Source organism: Megascapheus bottae, chromosome 3 (genome assembly GCF_031878675.1).
Source record: "Megascapheus bottae isolate mThoBot1 chromosome 3, mThoBot2.hap1, whole genome shotgun sequence".
NCBI lineage: Eukaryota > Metazoa > Chordata > Mammalia > Rodentia > Geomyidae > Megascapheus > Megascapheus bottae.
The window spans coordinates 46,893,095-46,911,122 of NC_143511.1; the positions used below are offsets into that span (position 1 = coordinate 46,893,095).

The following is an 18,028-nucleotide window of genomic DNA, read 5'->3' on the forward strand; positions in this document are numbered from 1 at the left end:
ATACAAATAAATCCAATATATCAGGTAACAAAGTGAGATACTGTAACAATATGAGATAACCAAGGGACAGCAAAAGAGATGAGAGATATCATAGTACATTAAGAACAACAATTATTCATTATATGGCTTATATTTGTATATCCTAGAGATCCTTTCATTTAGTGTCCTACTATATGGCCTTTTGTATCAAGGTTTTGCTCTATTGCAAATCTCTGCTAGGAGAGCCCAAGGTTTCTACTGATTATGACAAATGAGGTAAACCATTGAGCTTAAGTTCCTTTGAGCCTGGCTTACTTCACTTAATATGATTTTTTCTAAGTCTTTCCATTTCCTAACAAATGGGGCGATGTCGTTCTTTCTGACGGCAGCATAGAATTCCATTGTTTACAAATACCACATCTTGTTGATCCACTCATCAACTGAGGGACATCTAGGTTGGTTCCATATCTTTGCTATGGTAAATAGTGCTGCAATGAACATTGTTGTGCTGGTGGATTTAGTATCTTTGTTTCTGGATGATTGGGTAAATGCCAAGTAGTGGAATTGCTGGGTCATAGGGGAGTTCTATGTTTAGTCTTTTGAGGAACTGCCATACTGCTTTCCATAGTGGTTGAACGAGTTTGCACTCCCACCAACAGTGTAGTAGTGATCCCTCCTGGCCACATCCCCTCCAGCATCTGTTGATCCTGGCCATTCTGAGGTGGAATCTTAGAGTAGTTTTGATTTGCATTTCTTTTATGACCAGAGATGTTGAGCATTTCTTCATGTGTCTATAGGCCATTTTTGTTTCTTCTTCAGAGAAGACTCTCTTTAAGTCTTTGGCCCATCTTTTAATGGGATGGTTGTTTCTTTGGAGATTAGTTTTGGATTGATTCAACTTTTGGAGCTGTTGATATATTTTAGATATGAGGCCTTTGTCTGTTGTATGGTTGGTGAAGATCTTCTCCCACTCTGTAGGCTTCCTAATTAGTTTACTAGCTATGTCCTTTGCCATACAAAAGCTCTGCAGTTTATTGCAATCCCACTTATCCAGCCTTTCTCTGATTTATTGTGATTCTTGGTCCTTATTGATAAAGTTTCGACCTGTGCCAAGGAGGTCTAGTGTATCTCCTGTTTCTTCTTGTAAAGTTTTTACCTCAAGGTCTTTGATTCATTTGGAGTTAATTCTAGTACAGGGTGACAAAGAAGGATCCAACTTTAGTTTTCTGCAGGTGCTTAACCAGTTCTGCCAGCACCACTTGTTAAAGAGGCTGTCTTTCTTCCATTCTATTTTTTTTGGCTCCCTTGTCAAAGATTAGGTGGCCATAGGTCTGTGGTTTAATATCTGGGTCCTCAGTTCTATTCCATTGGTCTTCAGGCCTGTTCTTGTGCTAGTACCAAGCTGTTTTGATAATTATAGCTCTGTAATAAAGTCTAAAGTTTGGAATTAAAATTCCTCCAGCTCTGTTCTTTCTGCTAAGAAGTGTTTTTGCTATACGGGGTCTTTTATTATTCCATATGAAATTTTTTCTTTCCTCTTCTATTTCTTTAAAGAATGACATTGGGATATTGATGGGTATTTCGTTGAATTTTTAGATAGCCCTTAGAGACCTTCCACCTAAGAAAAGCCCAGGGCCAGATGGATTCGCAGCTGAATTCTATAAGGTCTTCAAAGCAGAGCTCACACCAATACTCCTCAAGCTCTTCAACAAAATTGAAAATGAAGGTTCTTTACCAAACTCATTCTATGAAGCCAGTATAACCCTCATCCCCAAACCAGAGAGAGATTCATCAAAGAAAGAGAACTATAGACCTATTTCTTTGATGAACATCGGCGCAAAACTTCTCAACAAAATACTGGCCAACCATCTACAACAACTCATCAAAAAAATTATACACTATGATCAAACAGGATTCATCACAGGGAGGCAAAGCTGGTTCAAATACGCAAATCAATTAATATAATTCAACACATCAACAGGAGCAGGGACAAAAATCACATGATTGTCTCAATAGATGCAGAAAAGGCATTTGACAAGATCCAACACACCTTTATGTTAAAAGCTCTGGAGAAAGTAGGAATCCAATGGATATTCCTCAATATAATAAAGGCTGTGTATGACAAACCCACCGCTAGTATTATACTTAACGGCGAAAAGCTAAAGCCATTCCCTTTAAAATCAGGTATGAGGCAAGGATGCCCACGCTCTCCACTCCTCTTTAACATAGTATTAGAATTCCTAACCAGTGCAATAAGGCAAGAAGCTAGCATAAAGGGGATCCAAATAGGGAAAGAGGAAGTAAAACTTTCCCTCTTTGCAGATGACATGATCTTGTATTTAAAGAATCCTATAGACTCTACTCCCAAGCTCCTTGAGCTGATTCAAAACTTTCGAAGAGTAGCAGGGTATAAAATTAACCCTCAAAAATCAACTGCCTTCCTCTACGCCAACAGTGAGAGGAACAGGGCCACAATCAGGAAAGCAACTCCTTTTGCTATAGCCTCAAAGAAAATAAAATACCTAGGAATTACCTTAACTAAGAATGTAAAGGACCTTTTTTATGAAAACTTTAAAACCTTGAAAAAGGAAATTAAAACAGAAGTGAGGAAATGGAAAAACCTCCAGTGCTCCTGGATTGGAAGAATCAATATCGTGAACATGACTCTGATCCTTTTATTTGCCTCCCATGTTGAATATACATGTGGAATAATGAGCCTGTACTACTGCAACCCGTTTTTAATTGCTTGATATGAAGATCTCATGAGTTTTTCTTGCTGTGGTTGGTCTTGAATCATGATCCTCACAATCTCTGCCTCCCGAGTTGCAAGGATTAAGAGGGACGAGCCACAACATCCGGCTTATAAAATAAATTCCGATGAAATGCATTTCCATGTGTATTCTTGTTTTCAAACAATATACAAAATAATTTCTAGTTTTATATAATATGTATCACACAGGACTCACTGCTGCAGCATTTTCAAAATTTCTTCCCCAGAGATGTGGATCTCCTGGAGCTTTAGTTCTATGATTACTATCACTATGTCATTTCTCGTCTTGTCTATTAATACTTCATATGGGAGCTTGCACAGACTAGGTTTTCCTTGTGATTTTGGTGAGTCCTTATCTTTGACAAAGTCAAAGAATTCCATCTTAGGCCCCTGTGATTTCAAACTAGAAGTAGCACTGATACTTTAAGTATTGGCCAATATTCTGAACTCAGACAGCAAGTGCTGGCAGGGTTGTGGAGAGAGAGGAACCCTGCTGCATTGCTGGTGGGAATGTAAACTAGTTCAGCCATTCTGGAATGCAAGTAGGAGGTTTCTTAAAGAACTGAAAATTGACTTTCCCTATGATTTTGTTATACTACTCCTGGTAGAGTATGATCTTGAATATCATAACCCAGGATATGGTAAAAACACCTGCTCAACCATGTTCATCTCTGCATTATTCACAATAGCCAAGCGACGGAAACAACCCAGATGCCCTACTGCAGATGAATGGATACAAAAAATGTGATACACACACACACACACACACACACACACACACACACACAGTGGAATTCTACACAGCCAACAGACAAGATAAAATAATGACATTCACTGGGAAGTGGATGAATTTAGAGTGAATCATGTTGAGTGAGATAAGTCAAGACCAAAGGATCAAAAGGCACATGATATTCTTAATATGTAGATATTAGACCCAAACCGTACAACAGTGATGACTCAATATTTGGGTACCCAAAGTTATGAACATGGTCTTGGAGATATAAGCATAACTACATAGACATAAAAATCTATGATAGTCTATATACTCTATAGACATAATGTTTTTTACCTATATTAATACAAACCCTATGACATACAAACCCTCAGCTTAATTTTAATTATGTTCTAAAATCTATTTGCCAGTGATTGTATATAGAGATTCCCTTTTTGAATACTTGTTTGTCAAACATGACATTTGAAATATGATATGAAAATCAATGTTAATAATTTTTTAAATTAAAATGTTAAAAATAAAAAAAGAAATGTACTCACTACTTTACTTATGTAACCCCTCTGTACAGCACCATGACAATAAAATTAAATTTTAAAAGATCAAAAATAAAAAATAAAATGTATTTCAAGTCCAGAATTATATAAGACGAAAGATGGACTCGTCCTGTTTTCAAAACTATTTGATAACTATTGTTGAGACTGTTGTTTTTCACTTCTTGGAACTGCAGTGCTGATTTAATTTCAATAGAAAGGTGGTCCTATGACCACATATCCAGGGGTTTTATTACTATCAAGCTATAAAAGAAAATTGATAAGTATTTACCCTGGAAAACCTTAGTAGTTTTATCAATACTTCCTATGTATATGTGATAAATATCAAATAGTATGTATTTTTCGTATATTACTATTTTCCTGTAGTAAAGAATAAGATGAAAAATAGGAAGCTAATCTCCAATGTTACAGGAACATAGTTATTTATATGAGATCATTTTTATTCATGTTTGCATACATTGTTTGATTTGCACAGGAAAGAATTACAGGAACTACAGAATCTATACAAACAGAACAGTGCACATACAGCACAGCAAGCTGAGCTGATCCAGCAGCTTCAGGTTCTTAATATGGACACACAAAAAGTACTGAAAAATCAGGAAGACATCCATACAGCTGAAAGTATATCACATCAGAAAGTATGTTTCTGGTATTTTTTCATTAAAGTACAAAGTTATATGTATGAAATTAGGAAAATATATAGTCTATTAAGTTTTAGTTATTTTTAGCATTTTCCATTGCTGCTTTTTACTTTTATTCTTTCCAAATTAAAAATGAGGTATAGTTAAATTTGATAATATTTGAAGTTTCCTGAATCGTTGAAAATATAGATGCACATTTATCCTATAGTCTATAATTTTTTAATAAAGTTTTATATCTTTTGTGAAACATGTCAGGCATATAGCCCCTAAACCAAAAAGAATTCAGGAAAAAGGAATTATTTAGTCTTCTTTTTATAAGTAGTTATTTGATCAAATATGATTTTATCTCATAACTTAGGCAGACTTCACTATAAAGTTGACACATTATTTTATTGACAAGTGTGCATAAAAAGTTAATGTTGTGATAATGTCTTCAGGATCAATATTTTCAAAGGATTCTTTTGTGTGTTTCTTTTCGGTAGTTATTTTTTGTTAGTTGTTTTAGGACCCCTTTAAGAACACTTAATTAGGCCAGGAGTTTAGCCTAGTGGTTAAAATGCTTGCCTAGCATGCATGAAGACCCGGGTTCAATTCCTTGGTACCACATACATAGAAAAAAGCCCGAAGTGGTGCTGAGGCTCAAGAGCTAGAGCTCTAACCTTGAGAAAGTCCAAGGACAGTGCTCAGTCCCTGAGCTCAAGCCCAGGACTGGCAAAAAAAAAAAAAAGAACACTTAATTATTCTGATTCAGTAGCAACATTTGCAGCTAATAATTTAAAAAAATTTTATTGTATTATTTGTCTGATGTAATTATATTTTAATTATTTATTCGCAAAATTATGATTTAATTCATGTCCTCTTTTATGCCACGCAGGTACTATATCACTTGCCCCATTTTTTTACTTGAGGTTATTTTTGAGATAGGGTCTTATTCCTTTACTGTGTATTCTTTTTGGACTATGAGCAGCCATAAATTGCTATTGTTACTTGTTAGGATTACAATTATGTAATACCATGCCCAGCTTGTTTTTGACATAGAGATTTCTGTTAACATTTTGTTTGGGCAGGTTTGAACTCCATTCATCTCAATGGCTACCTCCTGAGTAGTTAGTGTTGTAGTCATGACCATCATTCCTGACCCCTATGATAGGTTATTTATATAAGTAATATAATTTATCTTTATATTAACTTACACTATGATATCAGTTTTATTCCCTTTGAAAAGCTGAGGCTGGTGAATGTCTTAGAGATTAATTAGTACAAACTATTTTTTTCTGTTCTTTCTTTTATATTATAGTTAATAGAAGGGTTATAGTTATATCACCAGGTAGAAGTTGTATTACTTCACACACATTGATACCCCTTTTCATGTTTTTGTCTCCATTTCCCTTCCTCCACCGCAACCCCACCCTCATCTTGTTTTCCCCCTTCCCTTTCCTATTTCAAATAAATAATCGTATATACAATATACCTGATAACAAGGTAAGATACTATAACAATGTGAGAATAACCAAGGGACAGTAAAAGAGATGAGAAATAATATAGTACATTAAAAACAATAATCATATATTATATGGCTCCTGTTTCCATATCCTGGAGGTCCTTTCATTTAGCCTAATCCTCTATGGCCTTATATATCTAGGTTTTGAGATATCGTAATCTTAGTACAAACTATTTTGTTAAAATTTCCCAATCATTTATTTTAATCTTCTGTTCATAATTAACATAGAATAAAACATTTATTAAATATCTTCAAACCTCTACTTTTAAATGGCACATTGAGGTAGTAGATTTTTGTCTTCATTCTGTATTGGTTTATGATCTTTAACCACAGGGGTGATACCAAGCAGAAGGAAAACTATTCCTCTCCTTTTTAGTGAGAGGAGCTCTACTTTTTTTTTTTTTAATGTGATAAGATTACTCACTGTGATTTTGTTACTAAACCAGGTTCTATTGCTAAAATTATTTGAAATTACGTTTACTAAGAATTTTGTGTTCTCTCTTTTCCTACTTGTTACTGCTGATGAAGGTTTCTTGAAATATGTCTTTTCTAATTCCTGACTTTGAATGCAATATAGTTGTGTGTTTTTTCTTCTTTGTTTTTTTTTTTTTGTAGTTCATAGTATCTTTTCTTTTTCTGTTTAGAGTCACCTTTTTGGTGGTTTTATCCAATCATCTATCATTTCAAAACTATATTGTTTTAATGTAGAGAACTCCCAAATTTATCTACACTGTATCTCTTTCCTTGAACTCTAAGACAGAGTGCATCTACTTGTTTACCTAAAGTCCTTTTGCTTAAGTGTCTAATGGTCATCCTATACTCTTTTATGTCCAGAGCTAAGCTATTGTCTGCTCTCTCTTTAGCACATGCCCAGAAATCTATTTCTCACTTCATTTGCTGTCACCATTCTGTCCATATCATCTTCTTGTATTACTTTAAATTTCTGCATTAGCTTTACTGTGTTTCTCTACTCAGGTATTAGACCCTGAGTCTATACTCAACAATACACTTTTGCTAAAACTAAGTGAGTCAAATTAGATAAAAGATCTCTTCAAGTCTTTCCATTGTTTTCACAGGCAATTAAAGATAAAACTCAAAAAATAAAAAGATAAAACTCAAATATTTTCTACAGCCTGTGGAGATCTACATAATCTGACTTTAACATTAAATCTTTGGTTGTGTTGTCACTTTCTCAACTTTAGCTATCTTAATCTTGAGTTTGTTTCTTGAGCATCCTAGGTATTCTTCAACTTTACTCCAGTGCCTTGAAATCTCTTTCCCTAGCTATTTGCATAAGAACTATTCCTTTATTAGTTACTTCATAAAGCTTAAAATTAGTTGACTATAGCTGGGCGCTGGTGGTTCATGCCTGTAATCCTAGGTTCTCAGGAGGCTGAGATCAGAGGATCCAAGGTCAGAGCCAGCCTGGGCACTAAAGTCTATGAGACTCTTATCTGCAATTAATCACCAGAAAACCGGAAGTAGCACTGTGGCTCAGTTGGTAGAATGCTAGCCTTAGCTGAAGAACTCAGGGACAGCGTCCAGAGTTTATGCCCCATGACAGATAAATAAATAAATAAATAAATAAATAAATAAATAAATAATAGACATTAAGTCAGAGAGGTAAAAATGATTAATGTATTAGTAGGAGCCAAAGGAAATTTAGGAATATAGTTTGGCACCTAGAAGGCTATAGTTAAAGAGGCCGATCCTAGTAGTAATGAAGTTTATTCTGAGAAGATAAAAACATCTATGAAATGAAATACTTTGAGTAAATCTCCCAAATGAACTGCTGAAGCCATAAATTCCCCTCTTGGTGCCTTTACTAAGTTTTGGAAGGGTTAGCTAATAATTTCTGATTCGGATAAATTGTTCTAACTAAATTTTGATCTGTTTAATTTTGGGAGCATTCCATATCTTTCCACTAGTATTGTTTATCTATTCCAAAAATCTTTTCAGAGAATGAAACATTTTAATGTTCTTATTAATTGTATTAAGGCAGAAAACAAACAAAAAAGGACAAACTGATATGGGAGCAAGAGTTTTTGTGGTTTTGGTTTATTTTATTTTTTGCCAGTCCTGGGCTTGATCTTAGGGCCTGAGCACTGTCGTTGAGTTTCTCAAGGCTAGAACTCTATTACTTGAGCCACAGCACCACTTCTAGCCTTTTTCCTATGTATGTGTTACCGAGGAATCGAACCTGAGTCTTCATGCATGCTAGGCAAGCACTTGACCACAAGGTCAAACTCCTTGCCCTGCTTTATTTTATTTTTTTAGAGTATTGTATGTAGCTATTTCTTTTTCACTCATCCCCCTCCTCCTTTGGTATTCTTTGTATTGTATTTAAGTTGATCAGATTTAGGGATTGGGAGAGGAATTATAGAAATGGTGAGACAAAAGCCTCTTCCAAGCTGGGTATTGGTGGTTTACACCTGTAAACCTAGCTTATCAGGAAGCTGATACCAGAGTTTCACTGTTCCAAGCCAGACTAGACAGAAATATCTATGATAGTCTAATCTCCAATTAACTATCTAAAAACTAGAAGTGGAGCTATTGTCTAAAGGGGAAGAACACTAGCTGATAGCAAAAAAGCTCTGAGACAGTGCCCAGGCTCTGAATTCAAGCCCCATGACCACAACCACCAACAAAAACAAAAAGAAATTTAGCATCTTTCTATATTAAACTGACAATAATATGTGATACATTTTGATAATAGTTATTGGGTTTTGTCTTGAAATCATGGCCTGAGCTTATTTGCTCAAGGCAATCACTCTACTATTTTCCACAGCTCCATTTCTGGCTTTTTTGGATCTTAATTGGAGATAAGTCTCATGGACTTTGCCTCCTCTGGCTTGGAACAGCGATCCTCAGATATTAGCCTCTTGAATAGCTAGGATTACAGGTTTTTTTTTTCCTGGGCTGGCTTCAAACTGCGATCCTCAAATCTTATTCTCTTGAGAAACTAGAAGGAATGAGTTGCTGGTGCCTAGCATCAGTTATAGTATTGTTTTGTTGTTTGTTTTGTTTTGTTCATGGGGCTTAAATTCTGGGCCTGGGCATTATCCCTGAGCACTTTAGCTCAAGGCTACCCTTCTGTCACTTGAGCCACTGTGCCACTTCTGATTTTATGGAGGTTAATTGGAGATAAGAGTCTCATGAACTTTCATGCCTTGGCTAGCTTTGAATGGCGATCCTCAGATCTCAGCCTCCTGAGTAGCTGGAATTACAGACAAAGGCCACCCGCACCACACTCAGTTATAGTTTTATATTGACATTTAAGTACATCATTTAGTTTTCCTTGTGTGTGTATATTTTGTTTCTCTCTTAGGCTATTAAATAATTTTGGGGCAAATTGTGTATCTCTATATCACCAGACAAATTTAACAGTGTACCCAAACATATATGTCTATAAATAATAGAATATTAATTTGCTTATTAATTAATTTAATCTGAATCTTTTTTAAAAACAGCTTTATAATGAGTTGCACATTTGTTTTGAGACCACAAAATCAAATGAAGCTATGCTTCGTCAAAGTGTTGTTAATCTGCAGGATCAACTATTTCAAAAAGAACAAGAAAATACAAAATTAAAAGAAAAACTTCAGGAATCACAAGATGCACTCTATACTTTATCTCAGCAAAGTGATTCAAACCACTCAACACAGGTGAGAGACATTTTCTAAACATTTTACATGGCCTTCGTACAAATGACCAAAATAATCTAATATTCAGAAATACAAATTGTGGAAGATTTGAGTTTTACTGTTTCTATACTTTTTGTAGACATTAATTATATGTAGTGTGCATGCATATGGAAATGCATGTAGATATATAAAATATAACAGGTATATTTGACTCTGTATTTGTATGGTATACATTTGTAAATTAAAGAAAGACTGAAAATATTTGGAGAAAATCTGCATCTATACTAGATGATGATTATTTTCTATGTAGTACAGTATAACAATTACATAATGTTCTCAATGAATTAGATATTGTTAGATATTATATTCAACAGATGATCTGAAGTATTCAGGAAGATATACAAAGTTTATATGTAAGTATAAATGTACATAATATGCCATTTTATAAGTATCTAATCATCCATAAATTTAATATTTGCAAAAGAGTCCTAGAATCCATTTCATTCATATTTTCAGTGACAGGTATATAATTACTGTGATGAATTATTTAGATATTGAAGAACAAATTAATAATTATATCTATTATGATATTCTAGTGGAGTTACTAAAATATAAAGCATATTTCAAGCTATGTTTCTTTATGTACTTAACATAGTATGTATTAACCACATATGGTGAATGGATAATATGATAATACCAAGAATATTAATTGTGCTACTACATTTACATATAATTTTGAATAGGTCATTTGACTTTTCTATTTCATATGGTAAGTTTGAAAAAATTGTCATGCCTTTTTAGTCAGTTTTCTCATAAATAGCTAAAGGCTACACAACTCTGCTTCTAGATTTTGATGGTTAAATACAGTTTCAGACTTTCCTGTCTGGAAGGACTTTGAATCATGATCCTTAGATCTTAGCCTCTTGTGTAGCCAGATTATAAGCATGTACCACCAATACCTAGTTTTTTGTGTAACATTTTTAAATAAGTGGCAGGCATCATGTTCACAGTAGTAGAGACTGTAATAGATAATATTTACACATTGGTTTTGATAGGACTTCTTTTCTCTTAGATGGTTAATAAAAGTAGTTGAAATAAGTCTATGAAGATAGAGCCATCTGATTCTTGACTAAAGTACCAAAAATATGTATTGGAGATAAAAGCCTCTTTAACAAATGATTCTTCATGGAAATACTGAGGATACCATTTCTCCCTTGGTGCAAAACTCAATTCGAAGCAGACAGAAAGAAAGAAGGCCACTATATAGTGATACGCATATCAATTCAACAAGAGCAAATAATCATTGCACATATATGTACCCAATACTAAAACACTATTAAAAAAACAAACACTCTGAGATCTAAAAGGAAAGATAGGCTGTCATGCAGAAATAGTTGTACTATTTCATCATTTCACTTTCATTAATGTACTGATGGTTGAGACAGAAATCTGAGTTGTATTGTATAGAGAAAATGGACCTATTTGATACCTACTGGGCATTCAATCCAACAAATATAGAATATATATTCTCTTCATCAGTACTGTAATCATTATCTTGAGTAGACAACAAATTAGGCCACTAAACAACTCTCAACATGTTAAAAGAAAAATTGCAATCATAGTATATACCTCTCTGACCACCATGGACTTTTTACGAATAACTAATGAATCAATGAAGTAATCAAGAAAGGAATTTAAAACTTTCTTGAAACAAATGAAAATGAAAACAAAGCAAAATATATAAGATAGAAAAAAAGCAGTAAAGTGGAAATTTCATCACAGTACATGCCAGTACACACAACATATTTCAAATACCCTAATGAATATAACTCAAGGAAATAGAAAAGCAGGAACAAATGAAACAACAATTAGTAGAAAGAAATGTCAAAGATGAGAAAAATATATAAAAAACAGAGACTAGCAAAGCAATAGGAAGATCAGTGAAATAGAATTGGTTATTTTGAAAAGAAAAAATAGTACAAAAATTTAGGTAGACTAACAAGCAAAACAGAAGACCTAATAATATTAAAATCGAAATGAAAAAATAGACATTGTAGTGGATGCTATAGAAATAAAAAGGATAATTACAGACTGTTAAGTACAATAGTATGTTGGTAGGCTGATAAACCTAGAAGAAATAGTTAAATTTGGGGACACTAACCTAAATTAAGCCATGAATATACAAAAACCAGGAACGGATCAATAGCAGGTAATAAAATCTAATCAATAGTAAAGAAAAGAATGGGGTGGTTACAATAAAATTTACCAGAAATTTATGTACTGACAATTTGTCTCAGACTCTTTTAAAGTAAGAATTATCCTGATACCAAAAATCCGACTAGGGCACAACAACAAAGAGGACAACTGTAATATCTTTGTGCATATAAAAAGGATTATATACCATGACCAAGTAATGTATATCCCAAGGACACAAGGATATTTCAACATTAGCAAATCACTTGCAGAGTATATGACAAAAATCATGATCATCTCAATAGATGCATAAAAAACATTTTTTTTTTTTGCCAGTCTTGGGGATTGAACTCAGGGCCTGAAAATGGTCCTTGGGCTCGCTTAAGGCTAGAGCTTACCACTTGAGTCAAAGCCCCATTTCTGGCTTTTTCTCCGTATGAGATACTGAGGAATCAAACCCGGTCTTCGTGCATGCTAGGCAAGCACTCAACCACTAGGACTAGGCCAAACTCCCAACCATAAAAGACATTTTTATAATAACAGTCCTTAAAATTAAAAAAAAATAATGTGCCTCAGCAAATAACAAAATACAGATATAAAGAGAGAAAATATTGTCTAGGTTTTTAATGGTCTTTTTTCTGCATGTAGGAGATAAATTTATAGAGGAATGATTAAAGTGGTATAGTCTGAGTACGTAGGTTTAGATTGGAGACAGAATCACATCTGTGTGAACTTGAGTAAGTTACTCAACTTCTTTAAGTCAACTTAGATTATCTTTTAGAAAATACATTTTTTTTCCAGTCCTGGGGCTTGAATTCAGGCCCTGACCAATGTCCTTGGACTTTTTCAAGGCTAGCGCTGTACCACTTGAGCCACAACACTACTTTGGTTTTTTTCTATGTATGTGGTACCAAGGAATTGAACCCAGGTCTTCATGCATGCTAGGCAAGCACTCTTACCACTAGGCCAAATTCCAGGCCCCTAGAAAATACATTTTAATAGTCCCTACTTGAGAAATTTTATCAAAGCAATAAGAGGCCCTAGTTGATAGGGATTTAAAAATAATAAATTGTAGATTTGAATATTACATGGAGAAAATACTTTTTTCATGTTAGTAATTTTAGATTTCTTTCTCCTGTGTTGATGATGATTTAACTTTTTTTTTCTTGTCTTTAATCTGAATTATTGGTGAACTGATTTGACACTCTTTCATAGAAAAGGGCAAAGCTAATTGATTCATACGAGAATGAACATATGACCTTTGATTTTTTAGCATACTGTTCCTATAAAGTTGAATTCTAAATGACTGACTATTTTTGTCTCAAAATGATTGCTTACCTTTTTCATGAAAAAAATTACTCAGTTTATTGCCTTGCAGGAAATATCTTTCAGTAGAGAGCTTGAGAGGAAACTAAGAATAAGATTGACTGTGTCCATTAGTGAATTTGGCACATTCTATGGAGCTAAGAAAGACCATAAGATCAGAGTTGCAAATTTCAATTGTTGTCTTTGTTTCTATATCTTTTCACAGATTTTGTTGATTCCTTTCACTCCTAATTTGTAGAAATTTTTTGTAATGTGGGGTTCCCTTATGTTCTCATTTTCTTTCTTTTTTATATTCTTTTTTGTTATTAATAGAAGGGTTACAGTTATATTCACCAGATAGTAGGTGTGTTACTTCTCACACATTGATACCCCTTCTCATGTTTTTTCTTCATTTCCCTCCCCCACCCACTCCCCCATCTTGTTTTAACCCCTTCCCTATCCTATTTCAAATAAACAAATAAACATATATACAATATACCAGATTACAAGGTAAGATACTTTTCTTTTCTTTTTTTTTCAATGTATGTGTTACCGAGGAATCGAACCCCAGTCTTAGTGCATGCTAGGCAAGCACTCTACCCCAGTGTTCTCATTTTTTTTTGTTCAAAAAAAATTTCAAATCAGTGTATCTTAAATTCCATTCTTTTTCTTTTGGTGCTAGTCTTGAAGCTTGAACTTAGGGTGTTGTCCCTGAGCCACTTTTGCTCAAGAGTAGTACTTACCACTTGATCCACAACTCCACTTTTGGATTTTTAGTAGTTTATTGGAAATAAGAGTCTCAGTGACTCAGTGACGTTCCTGGCTTCAAACTGCCATGAATAAATCTCAGTTTCTTGGATTACAGGATTGAGCCACGGATGTCCAGGTTGTGAGTACATTTTGTTGTTGGACTAAGGGAAGGCTCCTCTCTTATGAATGAGAACAATGCCTTTAAATCCTGAGATTAACTTAAACCATTGAAGTTATAGCAGTAAGGTACTTGCTCTAAATTATGAACTGTATCTTCATCATATATTCAGAAATGCTAGTGCTTTTATCTTGAACTTCCTAGATTGCCTAACTGTGAGAAACATTTTTTTTAATATATATAGGATTCCAAGTTCAGCATTTTGGTATAGCAATTCACACGAACAACAACCATTTTTTTCTTTTTGACAGTAAATACTTTGTATGTTTGCTAGCTACAAAATTTTGCTCTGAACTTTGTAGTATCTGTCTCTTGACAGAAACATATAATGCTATCCATGAAATTTATTGTTAATAATGAAATCATCTGTCATAGATTTGCAAGTATTTATCTTATGAGGAAGCAGTGCCAAATTCTTTGAAAAAAAAGTGTCTCAATTTATAGACTTCTTAGATTTGTCAAAAAAAAATGTCTCGCGCTTCTAGCCCCATCCCTTAGTTTGTACACTTTTTTTTTGTGGTATTGGAGTTTGAATTTAGGGCCTCGTTCATGCTAGGCAGATGCTGTACCACTTGAGTCATACTTTGGGTTCCTTTTTACTTAGTTATTTGCTTTTATTGTCCCTCATGACCTGGGCCTGGGTACTGTCCCTGAGCTCTTCAACCTAAGGCTACCGCCCTCCTCCTTGACCCACAGAACCACTTTTCGTTTTTTGCTAGTTAATTGGAGATAAAAGTCTCTTGGACTTTAGTGCCGAGGCTGTCTTTGAACCTCAATCCTGATCCTCAGATCTCAGGCTCCTGAGTAGCTAGGATTATAGACATGAGCCACCAGCACCTAGCTTAGTTCTTTGTTTTTAATGAGGTTTCAAGTTGTTTGCTTGGAACTGATCTGGGATTGTGAATCTCCTATATATAATTTCTCCTGTTATATACTTCAAAGGGATGACATATCTCATTCCATTTAATTTTTTATTTCTTTTATTCCTAATGAATTTGAACATCTTCTATTTGTGTTATGTGAATTACCTATATCCAGTGTCTTTTTATTAAATTAAATTTATTTTTAGTTTTAGTTTTATGAGAAATTGTCAGTCTTTCTATGTAGTCAACGAACTTGCAGTCTTCTTCCTCAACTTCCTGAGTGGCTGGATTACAGGCATGCACCCCTGCACCTAGTTCCATTTTTTTAAACAAAATGTTCTTTTTATAAAAGTTCTTTATATTGGGTGCTAAAATTTTCTTAATTATTATAGCGTTTAACATTATTTTAGCCTCTGCAATACATTCTCTAAATTCTATATTATAATTTCTTATTTATATGACAATCTAATGTACCTATTAAATTTCTAAGCAGTTAAAGAGCAAGGCTGTTTTAACTTTTTGGATCTACAATCCTTAAACATGGTTTCCAGGATTGTCCTTTTATTTTTATTGTAAAGGTGATGTACAGAGCAGTTACAGTTACATTAGTCAGGTAATAAGTACATTTCTTTTTGAACAGTGTTACTCCCTTCCTCAGTTTCTCCCAGTTTTTCCCCTCCTGCTACCCCTCCCTACTAAGTTAGTTGTACAGTGAATTTCCAACATAGAGTCTATGTGCTGAATTGCTTTAGCCTTTGTTACACCATTTCTGTGCTTCCCCTTCTCTCCCCAAATCAGATAAACTTATATACAAGACAAGGGGTAGAGAAATACAGAACAATGACAAGGGGGAGCGGGGGACAAAGACAAAAAACAAAGGGGAAAAGGAAAGAAGTGCAAACAGTACAATTTTGGTTGTGTCTGTTTGATCCAGAAGGGAAAAAAGAGTCCAGAAAATCACATATGGAAATTTTATGAATTAAATGTAGAAGCCTTATGTATTAGTTTTGCTAGTATACATTTATCTGGAACTTAGTCTTTTGTCCATATCATTTGTAATTTCAAAGAAATTGGGAAATAATCTGCCTATTTTCAAAAGGAAGAAATGAAGTTTAGAGATGAGCCCAGCAGTTTTAAATTTTCATTTGTCAATGTTGGCAATATTTTATTTGTGGCTTTTCTTTTTCATTTGCTTTATTCTAGTGTTTTCTGAAAAAGAAATTTAGTTATTTAATTTTAAGTTTTGGCAATCAGAGGGTCATGTATTGTTAATGCCTGGAACTTACTAAGCTATTTAATTTCTCAACTGAAAGGTTAGAAAATTGGATCATATTTTTGCTGAGGTTTAGAATGCTGTTAAGCATTGTCATAGTTAAAAAATGTCATAAAGATCAATTTGATTTTTTAATACGATAGTTTTAAACCTTATAATTTTTGTCACTTTTCCCCTACTCCAGTATTGGAGACTATCATTTATTTTGTTTAAGTATATCACTTATTATAGGATCAAAATAATTAATATATTATTATAAGCTACCATATGTAATGTACTGTAAATTATGCTCATCACCATCTCCTTTGACTGTTAACAAGTTTTGAATTTACATATATAAATATTTATAAACTTAGTTATAAATGATTTAATTTGGTCTGGAAGCATGGCCTTGTGATAAAGTACTTGCCTAGCATACACAAAGTCCTGGGTTCAATTCCTTGGTACCACATACATAGAAAAAACCCACAACTGGTGCTGTGGCTCAAGACGTATAATGCTATCCTTGAGGAAGCCCAAGGACAGTGTCTAGGCCCTGAGCTCAAGGCACATGAGTGGCAAAAAAAAAAAAAAAAAAAGATTTAACTTTTACATATTTATTTAATTGGTGCTTTATATGTTGCTTTACTTAATTATATTTTGTAGCTTATACATTTAAAATTTTGATGCTTGTTATATATTAATATGTTAATTATATAAATTAATGGAATTCATTATGTTACAGATATTTCCATGTGATATTTCCATTCCTATATTTCTATATCAATCTATTTTTCCACTCTTTGCCCCTCCCCTTTCTCCTCTCAATCTCTTCTTATGTCCTTATAATCCCTCTTAGCAATTTGTATATTTAATTCAATTGTATGTGGAGATGTTGCTGTAAAGTATAAAAGAAGTGCTTTCTTTATGAGTTACTATTTAATTGACTTTCAGAAATAAACAAAATATAATGCTCTAGCATGATTTTTTAGCTTCTGAGAGTGTTGAAATTTTTAAAGGAAAAATTTGAGTTTTTAATAAATTTTAACTGTGAATTTTCCTGAAGTACTTTGTGTCTTATAATCGTAAAATGGGAATTCATGATAATCATACAACTCTGGAACCACACAGAATATGAACTATTTCTACTTTATAAAGGTTGCCAGTAGATATTCTGATATTTTAAGCCTACTTAAAATTTTAAGAACAAAACAGTCCCAGATATTACAATCTGAGAATTTAGCATATATAGTAGAAACTGCAACCCCACTTTAACTACTCTATAGTGGCTTTTCTTTTGGCACTGTAATAAAACTTAAGAATTTTTAGTGATTTTTTTTCATACTATTATTCAAAATTACATTACCCTTACTGAAATTGGAATGGCTTTTAGTGGATTAATTAAACTGTAGCTGGTTTGCCATCTGGGTGCAGCTTGTTTAGCTGTCTTTCCATGAGAAAAAAAAATTCATGATGTAAAGATTTTTTTTTCTTATAATACAGCTGTGAGGCTAAACTTTCTAAAGAGTGCATAGATTATACTTTTTAAAATCCAAGATTATGATGGAATTCAATTTATTAAAATATAAAATCAATACTTTTGCTTAAAGGTTATTAATAGAACATAAGAAGTTTTTAGATTTTTATAAATTTGCAAAATATATTTTG

At 33.5% G+C, this 18,028-nt stretch overlaps 1 protein-coding gene across 1 annotated transcript in view; it reads left to right on the top strand.

Annotated features, from left to right (window-relative positions):
• The window catches only part of Cntln (centlein), a 197,786-nt gene that overhangs the window by 62,788 nt on the left and 116,970 nt on the right, over window positions 1–18,028 (top strand). Inside the window, exons 7-8 of the mRNA XM_090330032.1 lie at window positions 4,509–4,671; window positions 9,646–9,840. Coding sequence (XP_090186158.1) covers window positions 4,509–4,671; window positions 9,646–9,840 — 358 coding nt within the window. The remainder of the gene's footprint in view (window positions 1–4,508; window positions 4,672–9,645; window positions 9,841–18,028) is intronic.